Here is a 20,624-nt window from a genome sequence, read left to right on the forward strand (position 1 = left end):
GGTCCCATTATCCCTCACCATTGACTATGCTAGCTAGGGCTGATGGGAGTTGTAGACCAAAACGTCTGGACTTGTCCATCCCTGAAATAGAGGATGCTTTCAAACAGAGAACTGTTATCTGACAGCCTTTCAAATAGAGAACTATCCTCTGTAAAGTGGGACACATGGCCACCTACCGCTGGATGGCTCTGGCCAGCCAAGAAGCCACTCGAAGTGGTGGCAAGGTTGTTGCTTTTTTAAGGAAAAGAAAACCTCATCCTTGGCTGTCCCACTGAAACATTAGTGAATTCCCTAGGTGATTTTCACCCTATGCCCCAAGGTCAGTGGGGGAGTGCGCGTGCGAAGGGAGGGGAAATGGTGCTTAGCAGCAGAAATGAAGCCCATGACACTTCCCCTATTTATCTCCCTGCTGTGAAAAGCGCCACCTGCTTTGATTCTACGTATCAGCTTTCCACACAGGAGCAGGGCCAATAAGAAAACAAGAAGTGGCAATTCTACTGGACACGTCACTTGATGAGATGTGTGCATCAGATGATTCTGGCTGGCCTAGGTTAAGAGCCTGCCCTGCTTCCATCACTTATGCCTTGGTAAATTGCTTTCCGAACTGAATTTCGTCCATCATGTTTCTGCTCCTTTGGAGCCCTCTGAAGCCATTGTGTGACTGTCCATAAGATGATGAGATGAGATGCATCTCCAAGGTGCTTAAGCTTATCAGCTCCATCATCTTGGTAAGACTTGACATGACATTCCTACATGATGAAAAGGAGGGGGAGAATATAAAGCACTAATTATTGGAGTTAGACGGCATCTTTGTCAAGAGTGCTTCATTTCTTCTGTGCGCTGTCAGAGTTGGGGAAATTAATGGGGTTGTTTTGCTTAATGCATTTTCCTTTAATGCACTTCCTTAACGAGATCTGAGCAGATAGACTAATGGCATTACATAAGCTTGCTCAACCTTCTCTCAGTCCCAGCCTTTTATTGCCAGAAATCTCGCATTTAGCAGGAACAAGTTGAGCAGCTAACTTGTTAGCACAAGAAAGCTTTAACAGAGAGCCTCTCCTTTGCATATGACGGCAGTGTATTAGCGTCTAATGCCTATAGCACATCTTTTCTCTCCTCGAACTGGAAGGCGCTTTCTCCAAAACTGTTGCCATCATCAGGGGGACTCTTTATGCAAAGGAGATGAGTTGGAACAAATGGGACTGATTTTGATCTCAGTGTTTGTATTTATAAACCTACCATCCTTGCACCAAAAAGGAAGTAGTTTGTTCTACACCAGCTGCCTTTGAGCTGATTGCTAGGGAAAGGTTTGATCATGGATACAACGGAGGAAAAGTTATAAGCATGCCTGATGGGACTTAAGGATACAGTTAACTCTTGATCGAACCTAATATATGTGAGCAACATTTGCAAAGAGCAGGATTGTAACCTTTAATTACTTTAATCAGCTTTAGCTGATGAGGGCCAAGTTTAGTTGACAAGAGCAAATTTTAATCAGGGAGGCTGAGAGTTAAGGGTACGCTTGTTCATCTTTAGAGGTTGTTTTGGTCTTTGTGTAAAAGTAATCAGGAACAAAGAAAGAAAGTATTAAAGGTGGCCTCTCTTTCTGAAAAGTGGTAACTTTTGTTAAATTGTGAGATGTTGTTATTGTAAAATACCATCATCATCGTTAACATTTATATCTTCTATTTTTACAACATAACACTATTTATTTATTTATTTATTTATTTATTAAATTTATTAATCGCCCATCTGGCTGGTCACCCAGCCACTCTGGGCGATGTACAGCATATAATAAAACAGTTTAAAACAATAAAATTCTACAGTAAAAACATTTTCTAAAATACCCTAACCCACCCACCCCAAATGCCTCCCTGAACAACCACGTTATTAATGCACGAAGGAAGCTCATTAAAGAGGGGGCATGGCGGAGTTCCCTAGGGAGGGAGTTCCACAGAATGGGGGCCACCACAGAAAAGGCCCTCTCCCTCGTCCCCACCAGTCTAGCTGTCCTGGCTAATGGGACAGAAAGAAGGCCATTCGAGGCTGATCTTGTTAAGCAGCCTGTCTGCTGTTGCTGGAGGCGCTCCTTAAGATAGGCTGGGCTGGAACCATATAGGGTTTTAAAGGTCAAAACCAACACCTTGAATTTGGCCCAGAAAACAACTGGTAACCAGTGCAACTCCTTCAGCACTGGAGTGATATGATCTCGCCGGCGGCTGCCTGTAATCAGGCGAGCCACCGCGTTCTGTACCAGCTGCAGCTTCCGAACCATCTTCAAGGGTAACCCCATGTAGAGTGCATTACAGTAGTCTAAACGAGAGGAGACCAGGGCATGTACTACCGATAGGAGCAGATGGTCGGGAAGGAAGGGGCGTAGCTGCCGTATCAGATGGAGTTGATACAGTGCTGTCTGGCTCACAGCTGACACCTGAGCCTCCATGGACAGCTGGGAGTCCAAAATGACCCCCAGGCTGCGAACCTGGTCTTTCAAGGGTAGCCGTACCCCATTCAACACCAGGTCAACATCCCCCAGCCTCTTCTTGTCTCCCACCAAAAGTACCTCGGTCCTGTCAGGGTTCAGCTTCAGCTTATTCCTCCCCATCCAGCCACTCACCATCTCCAGACATTTGGACAGGGATTCTACGGCCAACCTTGGTGAAGATTTGAACGAGAGGTAGAGCTGCGTGTCATCCGCACATTGATGACACTGCACCCCAAACCTCCTGATGATAGCCCCCAGCGGCTTCACATAGATGTTAAATAGCATCGGGGAGAGGATGGAACCCTGTGGCACCCCACAGTGGCCACGGGTGTGGCACCCTACAAGTGAGTGGCCACGGGTCCGAAACCCCCTCTCCCAGTGCTACCCTCTGGTACCTGCCAGAGAGGAAGGACCAGAACCACCGCAATACGGTGTCTCCAATGCCCAACCCCTCCAGGCGGTCCAGGAGGATACCGTAGTCAATGGTATCAAAAGCCGCTGAGAGGTCGAGGAGAACAAAGAAGGAGCATTCACCCCTATCCAGAGCCCTCCTCATATCATCCACGAAGGTGACCAAGGCCGTTTCTGTCCCATGCCCAGGCTTGAAGCCCAATTGAAATGGGTCTAGATAATCAGTTTCTTCCAAGTGCGCCTTCAACTGCATCGCCACCACCCGCTCAATCATCTTTCCCCAAAATGGCAGATTTGAGACTGGGCGAAAGTTGTTCAGAACTTGGGGATCCAAGGAGGGCTTCTTTAAGAGCGGTCTTATCACTACCTCCTTGAGGGCTGATGGCATCACTCCCTCCTCAAGGGAGATGTTCACCACCGCCCTGATCCCCTCACCCAGTCTCTATCTGCAGCCCATAATGAGCCAAGATGGGCAAGGATCAAGTAAGCAGGTGGTCGACTTACACTAGGAAGCTTACAAAAATATCAGTATAATAAAAACAAGATAAAATCCCGCATGAAGCATTAAGTCTTCTCTTAGTATCTCAAAAAGGTACCTACTTTATGTATGTTAATTTATCATTTGATTAATGAATGAAAAGACAATGATTAGTTAACTAAAAGTCCTTTAATCAGTTGAAAGCCCAAACAAGAAATCTGCCATCGTCTTGTATTACTCTTTCCGATCATTTTGAGCCATTCCTCTTTATCAGCTCTTTCTGTTGGAACCATACAAGCCTTCCCCAACGAGGTGCCCTCCAGATGTCTTGCACTTTAACTCCTGTCAGCCCCAGCCATCATGGCCAATGGTCAGAAATACTGGGAGATGTTACCTAAACGGTTAGCAAAGGCTCCCATACTGTATTATCCTGATATTGATAGGTGTCTTCGTTAACTTTCCTAATTCTTTTATCGTATCTTTAAAATGTGGCCCTCCAGAAGTTGCTGGCCTACAACTCCCATAATTCCTCCCCTTTGGCTATGGGCAGCTGGGAGTTGTAGGCCAAAACATCTGGAGGGCCACAAATTGCCCACCCTTGCTTTCAAGAAACCGAGTAACTGGACTTGTGTTGTACAGAGTGTAACTTTTCAGGCATTCTGGGCCTCCTGAATGAAACAACTGTAAGAAAGTGGGAGAATGGGGAAACTGTCATGTATGCTCCCCTGTAATAATAATAAATGAGATATGCACATTTGCACATTTCGATACTACTGCCAGTTTAATTGTAATAGCTCCCCTTGCCCTACCACAAATACACGCGCACGCGCACACACACACACATGAGTAATTGTTGAAGCTGCCTTATTCTGAGTCAGATCCTTGGTTCATCTGGCCAACTATTTTCGACACTGACTAGCATGGCTGTCCAGGGTTTCAAGCAGGAGTTTTTTGTGCCCTGCCCAGGGATGGTGGGGGATCGAACTTGAGACCTTCTGCATGAAAAGCAGGTGCTCTACCTCTGAGCTACGGTCCTCCCAAGAGAATTTTCTCCCTTTCTCATAATAATAGAACCCCAGGGTCATCCAGTGAAGCTGAATTAGGGTGGGGGGAGATTCCAGGCAGTCAAAAGGAACTGTTTCTTCACACAGTGCCTACTGGTGTACTGGTGGCCACTGGCTTAGATGGTGTTAAAAAGGGATTATACAGTTTCACAGCAGATAGGGCTATTGTTGGCTACTAGTCAATTACCCAGGGAGGTGGTGGGCTCTCCCACACTGGAGGCTTTCAAGAGAGGCTGGACAGCCATCTGTCAGGGATGCTTTGACTTAGATTCCTGCATTGAGCAGGGGCTTGGACTCAATGGTCTTGTTGTTGTTGTTCAGTCGTTCAGTCATGTCCGACTCTTCGTGACCCCATGGACCATAGCACACCAGGCCTTCCTGTCCCGCGCTCTCTCCCGGAGTGTGCTCAAGTCCATATTCATTGCATCAGTGATGCTATCTAGCCATCTCATCCTCTGCTGTCCCCTTCTCCTTTTGCCTTCAGTCTTTCCCAGCATCAGGGTCTTTTCCAGAGAGTTTTCTCTTTGCATTAGGTGGCCAAAATATTTGAGCTTCAGCTTCAGTATCTGTCCTTTCAATGAGCAGTCAGGGTTGATTTCCTTTCGGATTGACTGATTTGACCTCCTTGCAGTCCAGGGGACTCATAAGAGTCTTCTCCAGCACCACAGTTCGAAAGCATCAATTCTTCAGCGCTCTTTACAACCCTACTATTCTATGATTCTGTGATTCTATGGCTATACACTTCCTCCAGGATCAGAGGCAACATGCCGCTGAATACTAATTGCTGGTGAGCAAAGGCAGCAGAGAGCTATTGCCTTCGTGTCCTGCTTGTAATCTTCTGTCTGGCTGTACTAGATAGGCCTTTGCTCTGATCCAGCAGGGCTCATCTTAACATCTAGTTATTTAAAGCATTTGTAGCCTCCACTTCAGCCAAAAGCAGCTTATAGAGACCAATGATAAGACAGTTCCTGCCCTTAGGCTTACAGTGTAAAAAAATGACACAAGAGGAAAAGGTATTAGGTGGGAGGAGGAAAAAGCAAAATCCAGGCACAGGTTCTTAGATACAAAGACAAATTTAGAAACACACATAACAATTCATCAGGATCCTTTTCGTAGGGCAGTTGGTGGTAGTTCACCGTGATGGGAGAGTGGCAGTCCAGCCAGATGTTTCTTTCACCTGCCCCTCTCTCTCTTCTGTTCCTTCCCTCCAAAGTAATTGCTGGTAGCAGGGATGTTGCTGTGTTCTCAATCCCCTGGCCAAATTATGGTTCCTACTGGTGCTTTTTGATGGGCCATCATGATTGTTTTTACTATTTGAGTTAGCAAATCTAAATTAACGTCTTGAGTAAACGTTTGTATCCCGAAAGTCTCCCCAGTGTTCCAGAGCAGGCCACAGCGTCATCTGTCATTTACCACTGAAGCTGAAGGATGTTGGTGTTTGTCACCTTTATAAAGTTCGCAGCAATGGTCTAGGGCTGCCAGGGATTCTGTTCTCATGCACACTTGCGCCTGTAAACCTCTCTGTACTGTGTGTTTGTGCCCTTTTCTGCCCTTCAGGTTCAGAATGAGACAGGCGAATGTTGTTGGGCAAAGTCCACTCAGCCAGCCGTCTCGTGTCATCCAAACACTCCAGGCACCGCCAGACATTGCACCGGGTAGTGTAACCGTGCGCACTGCCAGTGAGACTAGCGTGTGGGTCCGCTGGGTGGTAAGTTTATTTATTTATTATTGCATTTATATCCTGCCTTTTTTCCTCTTGCAAGGAACCCAAGGCGGCTTACATTATCCTCCTCCTCTCCATTTTATCCTCACAACAACAACCCTGTGAGGTGGGTTGGGCTGAGAGTGTGTGACTGGCCCAAAGTCACCCAGTGAGCTTCCATGGCCGAGTGGGAACTAGAACCCGGATCTCCCAGCTCCCAGTCCAACACTCTCGCCACTACACCACACTGGCTCTCTGATGGCAACTGTTGATGGCAACTGGACCATCAAGTTGCCATCAAGTTGATGGCAACTGAACTCTGTATAAGAAGGAATGGCATTTTAATTTTTCCCCTAGCCAAGGAATCCAAAATCCACAAACAACTTCTCAGTGTATCTGCAGCAACAACTATATCCTTCCCCCCAACCCCCAAATACTAACATCATACCTTACGTCCCCACAATTTCCTATCTGCGCTCTGGCAGGTTTTGATCTAAGCACCACATTTCCAGCTATGTCCTTGAATAGGATCTGCTCACAAATGGACCAAATAATAGAAGTATAACCAGCGATTTTCAATGTGATGCAATTGGAATAGACCAGATGCTGCCTCTTTATTTATGGCCATACAGCTCTTATCATGAGAGCTGCTTTCATTTCAAGTTGCTAAGGGTGCAATCCTATAAATGTTTCGAGAGAGAGAAAAGTTCTACAGCTCCCAGCATTCCGCAGCCAGCATTGCTGGTGGAGGAATGCTGGGAGTTGTAGGACTTTCTTCTAAACATGCACAGGATTGCGTCCTAAAAGTTTTAAACTGCAAAAGGTTTTTTTTTCTTCACCTAGGAAAACAGTGCCAATGTGGAGGTTATATCCATGTGATAGATTACAGAGCTAAGTGATTAACTCTGGAATGGGGTGATAAGGTGCAGGGCCATTGATAAATGGATTTATCATGTGCCTTTGACTTCTGTACCCACCCCTATCCAACTGGAAGTCATTCAGATATTCCAGTTTCTTCAGCTGTTCCTCTTGCAGCCTTTCCAAGGCGATTTCTTGCTGGTCCTCTCCACAACACACATAATATGCTCCTAAATTTCCCTAGGTAAAATTTAATCCGCAGTAGCTCTCTCTCCTTGCAATGAAGGAAACGTTTCCCAAATGCCCAGGACTCCTGTGAATTCTTCTCCAAAATCATCAGGGTATTCGTATAATAGCAAGGGATTCATTTCTTCTCTTGTTTGGCATATGCTGTGGGAGTCTGCTCTTCAAGGAAAAACAAGTCACACATCCCAGCAGATGCATCCAGATCTCCTGGCGTGTGCCTAAAGTAGCTCTTTGGATCCCAGTCAAAGAGGCGGGATGTTGTTATAAGTGTGGAAAATGGATTAATAGGCAGCAAGCCAGTGAGGCAGGCTGAGATGAAAGGCGTGCTCCATGTGACTTTGCAATTAACTGCATGAATATTGTTGCTACCCAAGTGAGGTACATTTCTATGACTTTAATAATAATTCGCAAAGAACCATCTACCCTGGAGGTTCTGACACCCATGAATTAAGGCCTCATTTCAATGTACTTGAAGTACTCTGTACTTGCTGTGTTCAAGGCAAAGGCAGATGTAGTTATCTGCAACTTGCATAGCAGTTGTGCTGATGTGATGCTCAGTCCTCACTGGGCCATTCTGGTTCCCTTCCTCACCCCCTTAGGATTTTTTCCTTAAAAAAAAAATTACCCAAGCCTGCTGATACCTCCCTCTTGCGTGGGAAGGGGATGCTGCTTTGGCTACACAGAGATCCACATGTGGAGAATGAGGTTGATATTAGTGTATTGGATTTCCTCCTTCTCCTATTATTATTATTATTATTATTATTATTAAAATATTTTAATACTTCTCAAGGCGGATCACAAGAAAAAAATATAAAACAATAAAATATAATTAACTTAAACAGGGGAATGAAACATTTAAAGTAACAACAGTAATAGCTCCAATTTACAAAAATGAAGATTGGCTCACATTCATTTAAGATTTAAATGAACATCCAAGGTTTAAAGGTTCATTTAGAAACAAGGGGGGTGCTGCACACATACCCCCTGTGGTAGAAATACTAGGGATGTTCGAGAATTTTGGTTCTGCTCGCAAAACTCGGGAGCATGCCCTGCTCGAAGCTGCGAGCACGTCTCCACCAAAAAGGTTCGCAAAGTGCTAGACATGTTCTTGCATTCGATTTGCGTAAGTTTCCCGGTTTGATTTTGTGCAAATTTCCCTATAGACTGAATCATCCTGGCTTTAGTTTATGGAAGAAAGTTGCACAAATTTGGGGAAAGTTGCAGAAATCTCACGTTCAATCGTTGCTTGATTTGCGCAGTTTTCATGTTCGCACAGAGCGAGCAGCAATCACAAATGCAAACAAGAATCAGGCACGAGATGATATTTGGAGAATCCTAGGGATCTCAAACATTGCTCCTTCACCTATCCCTAAGGAATACCAACTTTTTGTCAACGGAACGATCAAACAATATTATTATCATCATCATCATCATCATTATTATTATCATCATCACGATTATTATTATTATTATTATTACTATTATTATTATTATTTTAAAGGCCATGAAACACACCTTAAGCATCACAGATGTCCATCTGACCCATCATTAACCTGCTGCCTTTATGTCTGTGCCCAGCCTCTGCCTGACACTCAGTATAATGGGAACCCTGAGTCGGTAGGTTACAGAATCAAATACTGGTGTTTGGACAAGCAGTCTTCTGTACTGACCAAGGTCATCAGCAACCGGCTGGAGAGGGAACACACACTTGAGGATCTAGAGGAGTGGAAAGAATACGAACTGCAAATCCAAGCCTTCAATGCCATCGGGGCAGGACCCTGGAGTGACGTGGTGCGAGGTCGCACACGGGAATCAGGTAAGTTGTGGGAAAGGAGTCTGAGTAATTGCTATTGTTGTGGGGGGTATATATTTTCTTTTGCTTCTGATATTCTACTGACCTGATGTACATTTCCATGCTGTAGGCAAATACAGTCAAATACAGTTATCTGGTATGTGTTTGGCACTGAGAGAAGCAAACTCAGTTCTTGCACTGGGGTGTTGGGCACAAGAGATCAGAGTTCAAAGATTAGTTTTGTATCTCTGCTGTTGTTTGAAAACCTTAAAAATACATATAAATAATAGTGGATTAGACAAATTCATGGAGGAGTTGTTGTTTATCAATGGCTACTAGCAGTGATGGCTACATGGGAGCTCCATGTTCAGAGGAAGTCTGTCTTTGAGTATCAGATGGTGAGGACAGTCAGCAGTGGAGACCGGTTGCCTGCATGTCCTGTTTGTGGCCTTCCTGGGGGCATCTGGTTGGCTACTGTGGGAACAAAGATGCTGGACTAGATAAACCTTTGGTCTGATCCAGCAGGGGTCTTCTTAAACTACCTGTTCCCTGCACATTTATGAAAAGATGCCCTGACAATTCTTTTTCTTTTTAATGAAAAGCAGCCTTAGGAGATGGCAGCTTTTTGCATAGGAGTGGGTGGCGGTGGTAGTGCTCAACCCATTCCCAGCTGGCCGTTTTCCTGCTCAAAATCGCACCACCACCACTGCCACTGCTTTCCCCCATGTCCCCAAAGTTTCCAGATGCATTTTTAACCTTATTCAGTGATCTCAGTGGGAAAGAAACCTGCCCAGAACAGTGACCCACTCAGAGGGTGATCAGCTCTGAGTCTTACTGCTCCTTCCCTGCATTGGGGAGAGAGCAAAACTCCTGTCTTATTTGATTACCAGGAGCCTGGTGGAAAATCTTAGAGCCTCAGGAGCCCTTAGCTATGAAACTGGTTTCTTTCTCATGGCCTGCTCGCATGCAGTCCCCTCAAGTCAGAGAGCACCAGCTCTGGGAATGACTGGTCTAAGGACTGCCTCCCCCTAGCTCAGTAGTGAGGATCCTCATTCAGCCTGAGGCCTGAGTTCCTTTTTGGAGAAGCTCTTGCCGGCCATATTCCAGTGGTGGGTGGAGAAAGCCAAGAGGGCGGGGAAAGGGGGTGGGGCCAAAATACCAGCTTAAAGCTTTTTTCTGCAAGGAACTATGCCTTAGGAGAGGCATTTCAACCTTTTAGAATGGGGAAAAACTGCACAGAAGCTGGAAAACCAATACACAATTGGTGGTCGGGGAAAAGAGGATGGCAGGATTGGCCCAAGACATTTTGCTGCCTGAAGCAGAAAACATGATGGTGCCCTCTCCCATCCCATTTTCGACTGGGCTGGCAGATGAATCTGCCTTCAGTGCTGACCTTAGGGGCACAGAGTGGGCCTCATGGCCCACTTTTCCCTTCTGCAACACCTTGCTGCCATCTCTCAGTGTTTGCCACCAGAAGCAACTGCTTCACTTTGCCTAATGGTAGGGCCAGCCATGGAGAGTGGGGCTGGGAGAATGGGGTGTTGTCTTATGGGGAACCCCAGCGGGCCAGATTGGACCCCAGTGGGGCCAGATTTGGGCCTGAGATTCCCCACTGCCTTAGTTGCTCGTTAGTCAGGAGAAACATTGTGACAATGTTTCAAGACCTGTCCATTCTTTTGCTCTCTGCCCCCTGCTCCAGCACATATATCTTACCAGCAAACCATTCTCCATGTGTCATCAGTCAGCATGCTTAGTTGGGTGGTCCAGATTTTGCAAGTACAGATCTCTGCAAGGCAGGCTCTGGGACTGCCAGAAGAAAACAGCCTCCACAGTGGCCAGGCAAGGATAAGCAATGGTAGCTCATTAGCATCTGCAGAAGCTAGTTATTAAGCTGTTATCTAGATAACTTCAAACAAGGCTCCTTTCTCAGTTCCATCCCACATGCATCCAACGTAATTTACCTTTCTCCTGTGGGTGAATAATTGAGTGGACTGACCTTTCTTGAATTAAGTATTCAATAGTGGAAGTAAATCACCATCGTAGCTAACCTGCACAATGAGCTGAGGTTGTATTTGCAATTTGTCTCCATAATCATACAGAGGATGGCCACTGCTGCATGGTGAGGACTAGGTCCCATTTATCACTTTAAACAGGATTTCGGCCTCTTTTTTGTTATAAATGGCTTGGCATTCTCAAATTTGCATATTTTCATTACTGTTGGAGGAAGGAATCAATTAAAGCCAAAGAAACCATGGCAGGATGCTTACTCTCCAGCAGAGGTGGGAGGGAATGGGCGATCGTGATGATTATAATAAGTATGACACACTGATGGCCCATTTTGCAGCATCAGTGTGCTGTGCAAACCCATTCAAGGGTTTCACTGCTTCCCTGTAGGACTTGTAGAAAATGGCAAGTACTGCAGCTGGGTTTAGGGACAGTCCAGTCCTAAAACCACAGAAACAGGAGTTTGTGGTTTGAATCTGATTTAGATGTGCCAATGTTAATGGGTTCAACAGCTCAATTATAACCATTTCAAATGGCCCATCAATTTCAAGTTGTGCAGCGATCATATGGCCAGGGGACCAAGGGGCATTGAGAAGTTGCCTGCCTTTCAGGAAGAGCATCCTTGGCCAAAGAAGGACCAGCTGGAGGGAGCTTGGTTCCCCCTTTCCTGCCAGAAAAACACTGTCAGTTTCCCTGGGTCAGCAGAGTAGAAAGGAACCACAGACTGGACCCATCCAACAGCCAGGAGAATGTAAACTGCCTTGAGGATTATTCAAGCAAAAGGCGGGATATAAATCTTTTAAATAAATAAGATCATAAGAAGTACCCTGTTGGATCAGACCAAGGGTCCATCTAGTCCATCATTCTGTTCACAGAGTGGATGACCAGGTGTCCATGGGAAACCCACAAACAGGACATGAGTGCAACAGCACCCTCCTGCCCATGTTCCCCAGCAACTGGTGTACATAGACTGCCTCTGACACTGGAGATAGCATATAGCCATCAGGACTAGCAGCCATTGATAGCCTTCTCATCCAGGAGTTTGTCTAACCCCCTTTTAAAGCCATTCAAATTGGTGGCCATCTCTACGTCTTGTGGTTGTTGTTGTTGTTCAGTCGTTCAGTCGTGTCCGACTCTTCGTGACCCCATGGACCATAGCACGCCAGGCCTTCCTGTCCTGCGCTGTCTCCCGGAGCATGCTCAAGTTCATATTCATTGCATCCGTGATGCTATCTAGCCATCTCATCCTCTGCCGTCCCCTTCTCCTTTTGCCTTCAGTCTTTCCCAGCATCAGGGTCTTTTCCAGGGAGTTTTCTCTTCGCATTAGGTGGCCAAAATATTGGAGCTTCAGCTTCATTATCTGTCCTTCCAATGAGCACTCAGGGTTGATTTCCTTTAGGATGGACTGATTTGACCTCCTTGCAGTCCAGGGGACTCGTAAGAGTCTTCTCCAGCACCACAGTTCGAAAGCATCAATTCTTCGGCGCTCAGCCTTCCTTATAGTCCAGCTCTCACAGCCATACATTACTACTGGGAAAACCATAGCTTTGATTAGACGGACCTTTGTCGGCAAGGTGATGTCTCTGCTTCTTACTATGCTATCTAGGTTGGCCATAGCTTTCCTCCCAAGGAGCAAGCGTCTTTTAATTTCATGGCTACAGTCACCGTCTGCGGTGATCTTGGAGCCCAAGAAAGTAAAATCTGTCACTGCTTCCATTTCTTCCCCTTCTATATGCCAGGAAGTGATGGGGCCAGATGCCATGATCTTAGTTTTTTTAATGTTGAGTTTCAAACCAGCTTTTGCACTCTCCTCTTTCACCCTCAACAAGAGGCTCTTTAGATCCTCTTCGCTTTCTGCCATTAGGGTGGTATCGTCTGCATATCGGAGGTTGTTGATAATTCTCCCAGCAATCTTAATTCCGACCTCCGATTCATCCAACCTGGCATTTCTCATGATGTACTCTGCATATAAGTTAAATAAGCAGGGTGACAATATGCAGCCTTGTCGTACTCCTTTCCCAATTTTGATCCAATCGGTTGTTCCATGTCTGGTTCTTACTGTTGCTTCTTGACCCTCGTACAGGTTTCTCAGGAGACAGGTAAGGTGGTCTGGTACTCCCATCACTTTCAGAATTTGCCACAGTTTGTTGTGATCCACACAATCAAAGGCTTTAGCGTAGTCAATGAAGCAGAAATAGACATTTTTCTGGAATTCTCTTGCTTTCTCCATGATGCAGCGAATGTTGGCGATTTGATCTCTAGTTCCTCTGCCTCTTCTAAACCCAGCTTGTACTTCCGGTAGTTCTCGGTTCGCATACTGCTGAAGCCTAGCTTGTAGGATTTTGAGCATCACCTTGCTGGCATGTGAAATGAGCGCAATTGTGCGGTAGTTTGAACACTCTTTGGCGTTGCCCTTCTTTGGAATTGGAATGTAAACTGACCTTTTCCAGTCTTGTGGCCACTGTGGAGTGTTCCAGATTTGTTGGTATATTGAATGCAGCACTTTAACAGCATCATCTTTTAGGATTTTAAATAGCTCAGCTGGAATACTGTCATCTCCACTAGCTTTGTTGTTACTAATGCTTCCTAAGGCCCACTTGACTTCACTCTCTAGGATGTCCGGCTCAAGTTCAGTGACCACACTATCATGGCTATCAGGGAGATTCAGATCTTTCCTGTATAGTTCTTCTGTGTATTCTTTCCACCTCTTCTTAATCTCATCTGCTTCTGTTAGGTCCCTGCCTTCTTTGTCCTTTATCATGCCCGTCTTTGCACAAAACGTTCCCTTGAGATCTCCAATTTTCTTGAAGAGATCTCTAGTCTTTCCCATTCTGTTGTTTTCCTCGATTTCTTTGCATTGTTCATTTAAGAAGGCCTTCTTGTCTCTCCTTGCTATTCTCTGGAACTCTGCATTCAGTTGGGTATATCTTCCCCTTTCTCCCTTGCTTTTCGCTTCCCTTCTTTCGTGAGCTACTTGTAAAGCCTCATCAGACAGCCACTTGGCTTTCTTGCATTTCTTTTTCTTTGGGATGGATTTTGTTGCTGCCTCCTGAACAATGTTACGGACCTCCGTCCATAGTTCCTCAGGCACTCTGTCTATCACGTCTAATCCCTGAAATCTATTCCTCACCTCCACTGTATATTCATCAGGGATATGATTTAGGTCATACCTGAACGGTTTAGTGGTTTTCCCTACGTTCTTTAATTTCAGCCAAAATTTTGCAACAAGAAGCAGCTCATGATCTGAGCCACAGTCAGCTCCAGGTCTTGTTTTTACTGACTGTATGGAGCTTCTCCATCTTTGGTTGCAAAGGACATAATCAATCTGATTTCGATATTGACCATCTGGTGACGTCCATGTGTAGAGTCGCCTCTTGTGCTGTTGGAAAAGAGTGTTTGCTATGATCAGCATGTTCTCTTGGCAAAACTCTATTAGCTTTTGTCCTGCTTCATTTTGTACACCAAGGCCATGCCTGCCTGTTATCCCGGTGATTTCTTGACTTCCTACTTTAGCATTCCAATCCCCTATGATGAAGAGGACATCTTTTTTTGGTGTTAGTTCTAGAAGGTGTTGTAGGTCTTCATAGAACCGATCAACCTCAGCTTCTTCGGCCTCAGTGGTTGGGGCATAGACTTGAATTACTGTTATGTTGAATGGTTTGCCTTGGATTCGTACTGAGATCATTCTATCATTTTTGAGATTGTACCCCAGTACTGCTTTTCCCACCCTTTTGTTGACTATGAGTGCTACTCCATTTCTTCTAAGGGATTCTTGCCCACAATAGTAGATATGATGGTCACCTGAATTAAATTCGCCCATGCCTGTCCATTTTAGTTCGCTGATTCCCAAGATGTCGATGTTCAATCTTGCCATCTCATGTTTGACCACCTCCAGCTTACCTTGATTCATTGATCTGACATTCCAGGTTCCTAAACAATATTGTTCTTTACAGCATCGGATTTTCTTTTCACCACCAGACACATCCACAGCTGAGTGTCCTTTCGGCTTTGGCCCAGCCGCTTCACTCTTTCTGGTGCTACTTGGAAATACCCTCTGCTCTTCCCCAGTAGCATATTGGACACCTTCCGACCTGAGGGGCTCATCTTCCAGCGTCATCTCTTTTAGCCTTGTGATACGTTCCATGGGGTTTTCTTGGCAAGAATACTGGAGTGGGTTGCCATTTCCTTCTCCAGTGGACCACATTTTGTCAGAACTCTCTGTCATGACCTGTCCGTCTTGGGTGGCCCCGCACGGCATAGCTTATGGCTTCACTGAGTTACGCAAGCCCCTTCGCCACAACAAGGCAGTGATCCATGAAGGGGATGCGTCTTGTGGTAGCAAGTTCCATAGTTTGACTGTGCCCTGTGGGAAGAAGTCCTTCCTTCTTTGCCACAAGCTATACCCGATCCACATTCTCAACACATCTGTTTAAAGTGAGCTGAGCAGCTGAGCAGGTAAGGCAGCTGTCCCCAACCTGGTACCCTCCAGATGTATTGGACTACAACTCCCAGCTGGCTGGGGTATATGCCAACCAAGAATTTTAGTCCAACACATCTGGAGGGCACCGGGCTGGGGAAGGCTGGTGTGAGATCACCCGCATGGAGAAGTCGGGAAGCTACTCTCTACTCTTGCACCTCCTTTTGACTTTGGGTTCTGGGTGGATTGCCAAGGCCACCAGCAGTCCAGACAAAGCTTTTCCCCCACCATGCAGTTGGTGAGTCAGAATTGGAACCAGTCCATATTAGATATGCACTCTTAATACAGTGCCTGTCAGTGACAGGCAATACCTGGTCTTTTGAAGGAAACGGATCTTCCTAGGAAGGACTTCAGCTCAGTAGCGGAGCACATGCTTTGAATATCAGAGGTCCGCCCAGCTCTGATTTTTAGCATCTCTACTTTAAAATAAAAAATCTGACTATGAAGTCCTGAAAGAGACCTCTTTCTGAAATCCTTGAAGCCCACACCAGAATTAGTAGATAGTCCTGAGCTAGGTAGGGGTATCAGTCTGTTCAGCAAAAGGAAGTTCTTCGTTGGCAGGGGATGTGACAAAAAGAAGATGGGATACAATTTAATCATCCAACCCTCTAATGCAGGGGTAAGCAACTTGATGCCCTCCAGATGTTTAGGACTATAGCTCCAAAAAGCCCCAGCCAGCTTGACTAATGGTCAGGGATTCTGGGAATTGTAGTCCAAAACATCTGACGGGCACCAGGTTGCCTGCCCCTTGCTCTAAGGACAGGGCTAGAATTGCAGGAAGCAACATATGGAGTGCACCCTTATGCCCGTTTACTCAGAAGTTCTATTTTAATTGCTGGGAATTCCTCTTACGTCAGTGTGCATAGGACTGCAGCCTTAGGTTCATCAATAAGAAAAATGCTCCTAACTATAAGAGCTATTCATCAATAGACTAGGCTCCCTACGGAGATTGTGACATCTGCTTCTCTGGAGGCTTTCAGGGCAAAAAGACACCTGTCAAAATAGTTTAGCTTTAGGATAATCTGTTTTAGAGTATGGGATTGTGCTTGATAACCCAATTGTGCTGCTTCCAGTGCTGGGATTCTTTGCATCCAGAACAATCCTTGATCTTGACTAGAAAAGGAACTGTTTATGTGGGTGCCTGGGTTGGTAGCTGAGCGTCAAATAGTGTCAAATCAGAATGTACTTGGCTGCTCCTATTAGGAGTTTTCAGACACGTTGCATTCTAAACCAGGCTTGGGGCAAATAGGGCTTGTGTGTGAAGGACTCCTGGCTGGGGTGCATCTGACAAAGAAAAATAAGGGCAACGAAAGAGATGTGGGGGAGTAAACGTCAGTTCTCGCTCCCTGTGTCTGAATGGACTGGGTTTCTGCTTCAAAATAGGGGCAAATTAATTTCACTCTGGCCCAGTTCATACATAAGCTCTCAAAAGAGAGTCTTTTCATGCCCAGAAAACTCTGGCTGCCTCTAGCAGTGACCTGTGCCCCAAACTGGCAGTCCACAAACTACTTTCCCTGGTATGTATTCTCATGGTGGAGGTGCAGAGGGAATCTTCTCTGTCCACTCCCAAGCGGGAGGCGTTTAACTTTGCTATGGGGAAGAACTGCAGGACAACTATGTTCAGAGCAGATTTTCCTCAGTTTGTTGGGGGAGTCCTGGAATACAAGTGAAGAATGCAAGTGAAGGCAGAATACAAGTGAAGGCAGAATACAAGTGAAGGCAGAACACCACTGTATTATCACATTCTTGGGTGGTGGTTGCGGCAGCTGCTGCTGCTGCTGCTGCTTCTTCTTCTTTTCTTTTTGCTTTTTCAAGAAAGCTTCTTCTCTCTTTCACACAATAATTCATTTCAGGTATGCCATGCTGCTGCTGCTCTTCTGTATTCTTCAGTCTGGCACTGGTCCCCAGCCCATGAGTGCCCATCCGCCCACTTGGCTGATAAAGGCAGCTATTCCATAATCATGGCCACACTCAGAGGCAGGCGAGGGTCAAGCTTTTCTGAGACTGACATTCAGGAAACAGCTTTGGTCTAGTACTACAGTATTGCTTTACTGCAATAATGGGGCCAGATGGTAACGGGCAGCAATCCACTGTTTAGGAAGCCTGCCTTAAGTCATCATATAATCCCTCTTTGTGCCAGGAATGTCCTTTTTTGTGTCCCTCTTATACGATACACATCCCTAGGCCTTCTGATGGGAAGAGGTAGGATCCTCTTGCAGCAAACCTCCAAGGATTGTTGTGAGCAGCATAGTGGCAACCCACGGTGAGGGAGATCCTTTATCACCTCCAACTCCTGCAGGGTCTCTCTTCGCCATCTTCACTGCAAGCATGTATGCTGTCAGCTCCCTGGGCACTGCCTCTCAGTTTCCAGATGCTCCTTCACTCTCTTGCTCCACCAGTCCAAATGTGTATATTTTAAACTGCCCATTTCACGCAACTTACGGAGCTGCGTCCGCTCCTGTTCATCTGAATTAAGGTTTTGGTGGAAACAAGGTTTCTGTACCCATTCAAGGTGCAGACCATCCTTCTGGAAGGCAATCATGAGTATAGCACACCTCAGCCAATCCTTGGAGTGTGTCAGGACGATGTGTGCTCCTGCTCTCCATCCCAAAGCCATCCCAAAACTTTGGAGCCAGAGTAGCATTCAGATGGCATGTCTACACTACAAAGGGAGGTTGTTTTAATACCGCTGGACCTACAAAGACGTCTGGGAGCTGTAGTTTGCTGAAAGTTCTGGGAATTCTTTGGTAGAATTTACTACCCCACCCACAACACAAACAACTACTAAATTTAGGTTTGTGGTGTCGATTATACTCCTACAGCAACCCCATGTCACTCCAAATTTCCAGCAGTGAATGACTTGAGCTTACAGTACTTTAATCATTCTTATAGACAAGGAAACTTTAGGGCAGCTTTCCCCTACCTGGTGCCCTTGAAATGTTTTGGACTACAACTCCCATCTGCATGGCCAATGATCAGGAATGATGGGGTTGTAGTCCAAAACATTTCAAGGGCACCAGGTGGGAGAAGGCTGGTGTAATGGTACAGTCTTCTTACAACCTGTAGAGTTTTTACAAATGTCTTTCTTTCTTTCTTTCTTTCTTTCTTTCTTTCTTTCTTTCTTTCTTTCTTTCTTTCAAAAAACAACTTTCACATTATGACAGTAACCTAGTTAATTTCACAGGTGCTTATTTGTGGAAATGGAGTATCCAGCTCATGCTTCATCTTTCAAACCAACTCTGTGATAAAGAAGAGCAAAATAGCATTAGAGCTGCTTCTGAAACTCATAATGGGATGGATGGGGAACTCCGGCTACATTTACAACAGAAGACGGTGTTTCGGTCAAGGAGGTCAGGACAGGGATGTCTGTCTTGCCTCAGTGAGACAGTCTGCAAATAAAGCACAGGTTAAGGTTAAAATGATAAAGATGCTGCAAAGCCCATGGAAGCATTCCTAAGTGGCAGCGGAGCGGGGGTGGGGGGAGCAATAGGCTATTTTTCCCCCCTTTTTCTGTTCTGCTGTTTCTGAGTTACTGAGAGGAAGCAGGGCTCTCACATCAGGAGAGGGGCTGTAGCTCAGTGGTAGGACACATGCCTTGCATGTAAAAGGCCCCAGGTTCAAACCCGGGCATCTCCAGGTAGGGCTAGGAAGGAATTCTGCCTGAAACCCAGAGAGTCGCTGCCAGTCAGTGTTGACAATACAGGGCCAGATGGACCATGGTCTGACTCCGTATAAGGCCACTTCCTATGTTCCTATATTTGTGTGTATTGTTTGCTGCTGCTTTCCTCTCCTCTCCTGTCCTTTGTTCTCCTAACCCTTTCTTTGCGCTCTCTTCTTGGGACTTGCTTTCTACATGTCAGAGTCATCATCACGGACTACACTAACATATGAATCATATCTTGCTGAGGGGAATTTCCAGACTCTCCCAATATTGTCACCTGTGGTTTTGGCATTAGACAAATGACAAGTTGCACTTTTTAATCATCAGAAATGGCTCTGGAGCAGACTAATAAATGTCTGCTGAACTACTACATGCAGTAGGGGGTGGGAGGTAGGGGGTATATTAAGTAGCCAAGTGGTAAAGAGGGAAGTGCTTGGATGGTGGGAAGTTAGAGACATTATTTGAAGATTTACAGCCTGTATTGGTGAGTGTCAGAGGATGCAGGAGTGAAGGAACCGTAGCTTGGTGGGTAGAGCACATGCTTTGTAGCCAGAAGGTCCCAGGTTTAATCCCTGGGATATCCAGTTAGAAAGGTCAGGTAGCAGAGACTTGGGAAAACTCTCTCTATCTGAAACCCTGGAAAGCCATTGCTAGTCAGTGCAGGCTGACTGACCTGTTCATATTTTGTGAATGCAGAATTATGCCTCCATCCTTCAGTGTCACAGGAGTGCAGGAGCCATAGCTCAATGGTAGAAGGCATGCTTTGTATGCAGAAGATCCTAGGTTCAGTCCCTGGAATATCAAGTTATAGGATAACAGAACATGCATGTACAGTAAATGACTGAGTCACTGGAGAGTCAGTGCCAGTCAGAGCAGCCAATATGGGCCAGGTACAGGGCCAGCCCAAGGCTTTTTGCTGCCTGAAGCAAAGACCAAGATGGTCCCCCCTCCCATTTCACATACAAAAACTGACTGGATGGGCAGATTAATCTGTGCTTAGTAGTGATGATGGGACAGCACTCTCCACTGCACCTGAAGGCAGCAGGTTAACTTAGGGGGCATGGAGCAGGCTGCATGGCACACAGGTCTCTCCACCAACACCTTGCTACCGCCTCTCAGCCTCTGCTGCCTGCGGTGACTGCTTCACTCTGCCTAATAGTAGGGCCGGGCCTGACCGGGTAGACAAATAGTCTGACCTGGTATAAGAAAGCTTCCTTTCAAAACAACCTCTTGCCTTGTTGTCAGTGGTGAGGATCTCTTCCAGGAGACTGAACAGGAAAGCTTTGATTAAGCTAGGAGAGAGTTGCCATCGCTGCTGCTGCTTTTTCTTTTTGGTAATCCCTGTGGTATACAGTGGGGCACTGCTATAAGAATGTGTGGACAGGCTTGTAAAAAATATTAGGGCTGCAGTGTTTGATTGATTAATCCATTAAAAGTCATTTTGAT

At 45.8% G+C, this 20,624-nt stretch overlaps 1 protein-coding gene across 3 annotated transcripts in view; it reads left to right on the forward strand.

The window, feature by feature from the left end:
• The window catches only part of SDK1 (sidekick cell adhesion molecule 1), an 851,863-nt gene that overhangs the window by 690,355 nt on the left and 140,884 nt on the right, over positions 1–20,624 (forward strand). For all 3 annotated transcript variants that reach the window (XM_084818282.1, XM_084818285.1, XM_084818283.1), the window contains exons 24-25: positions 5,996–6,146; positions 8,823–9,060. In XM_084818282.1, the coding sequence (XP_084674408.1) occupies positions 5,996–6,146; positions 8,823–9,060 (389 nt within the window). The remainder of the gene's footprint in view (positions 1–5,995; positions 6,147–8,822; positions 9,061–20,624) is intronic.

This window comes from Heloderma suspectum, chromosome 12, assembly GCF_057233095.1.
Source record: "Heloderma suspectum isolate Gila_16-S chromosome 12, 16-S_ref, whole genome shotgun sequence".
NCBI lineage: Eukaryota > Metazoa > Chordata > Lepidosauria > Squamata > Helodermatidae > Heloderma > Heloderma suspectum.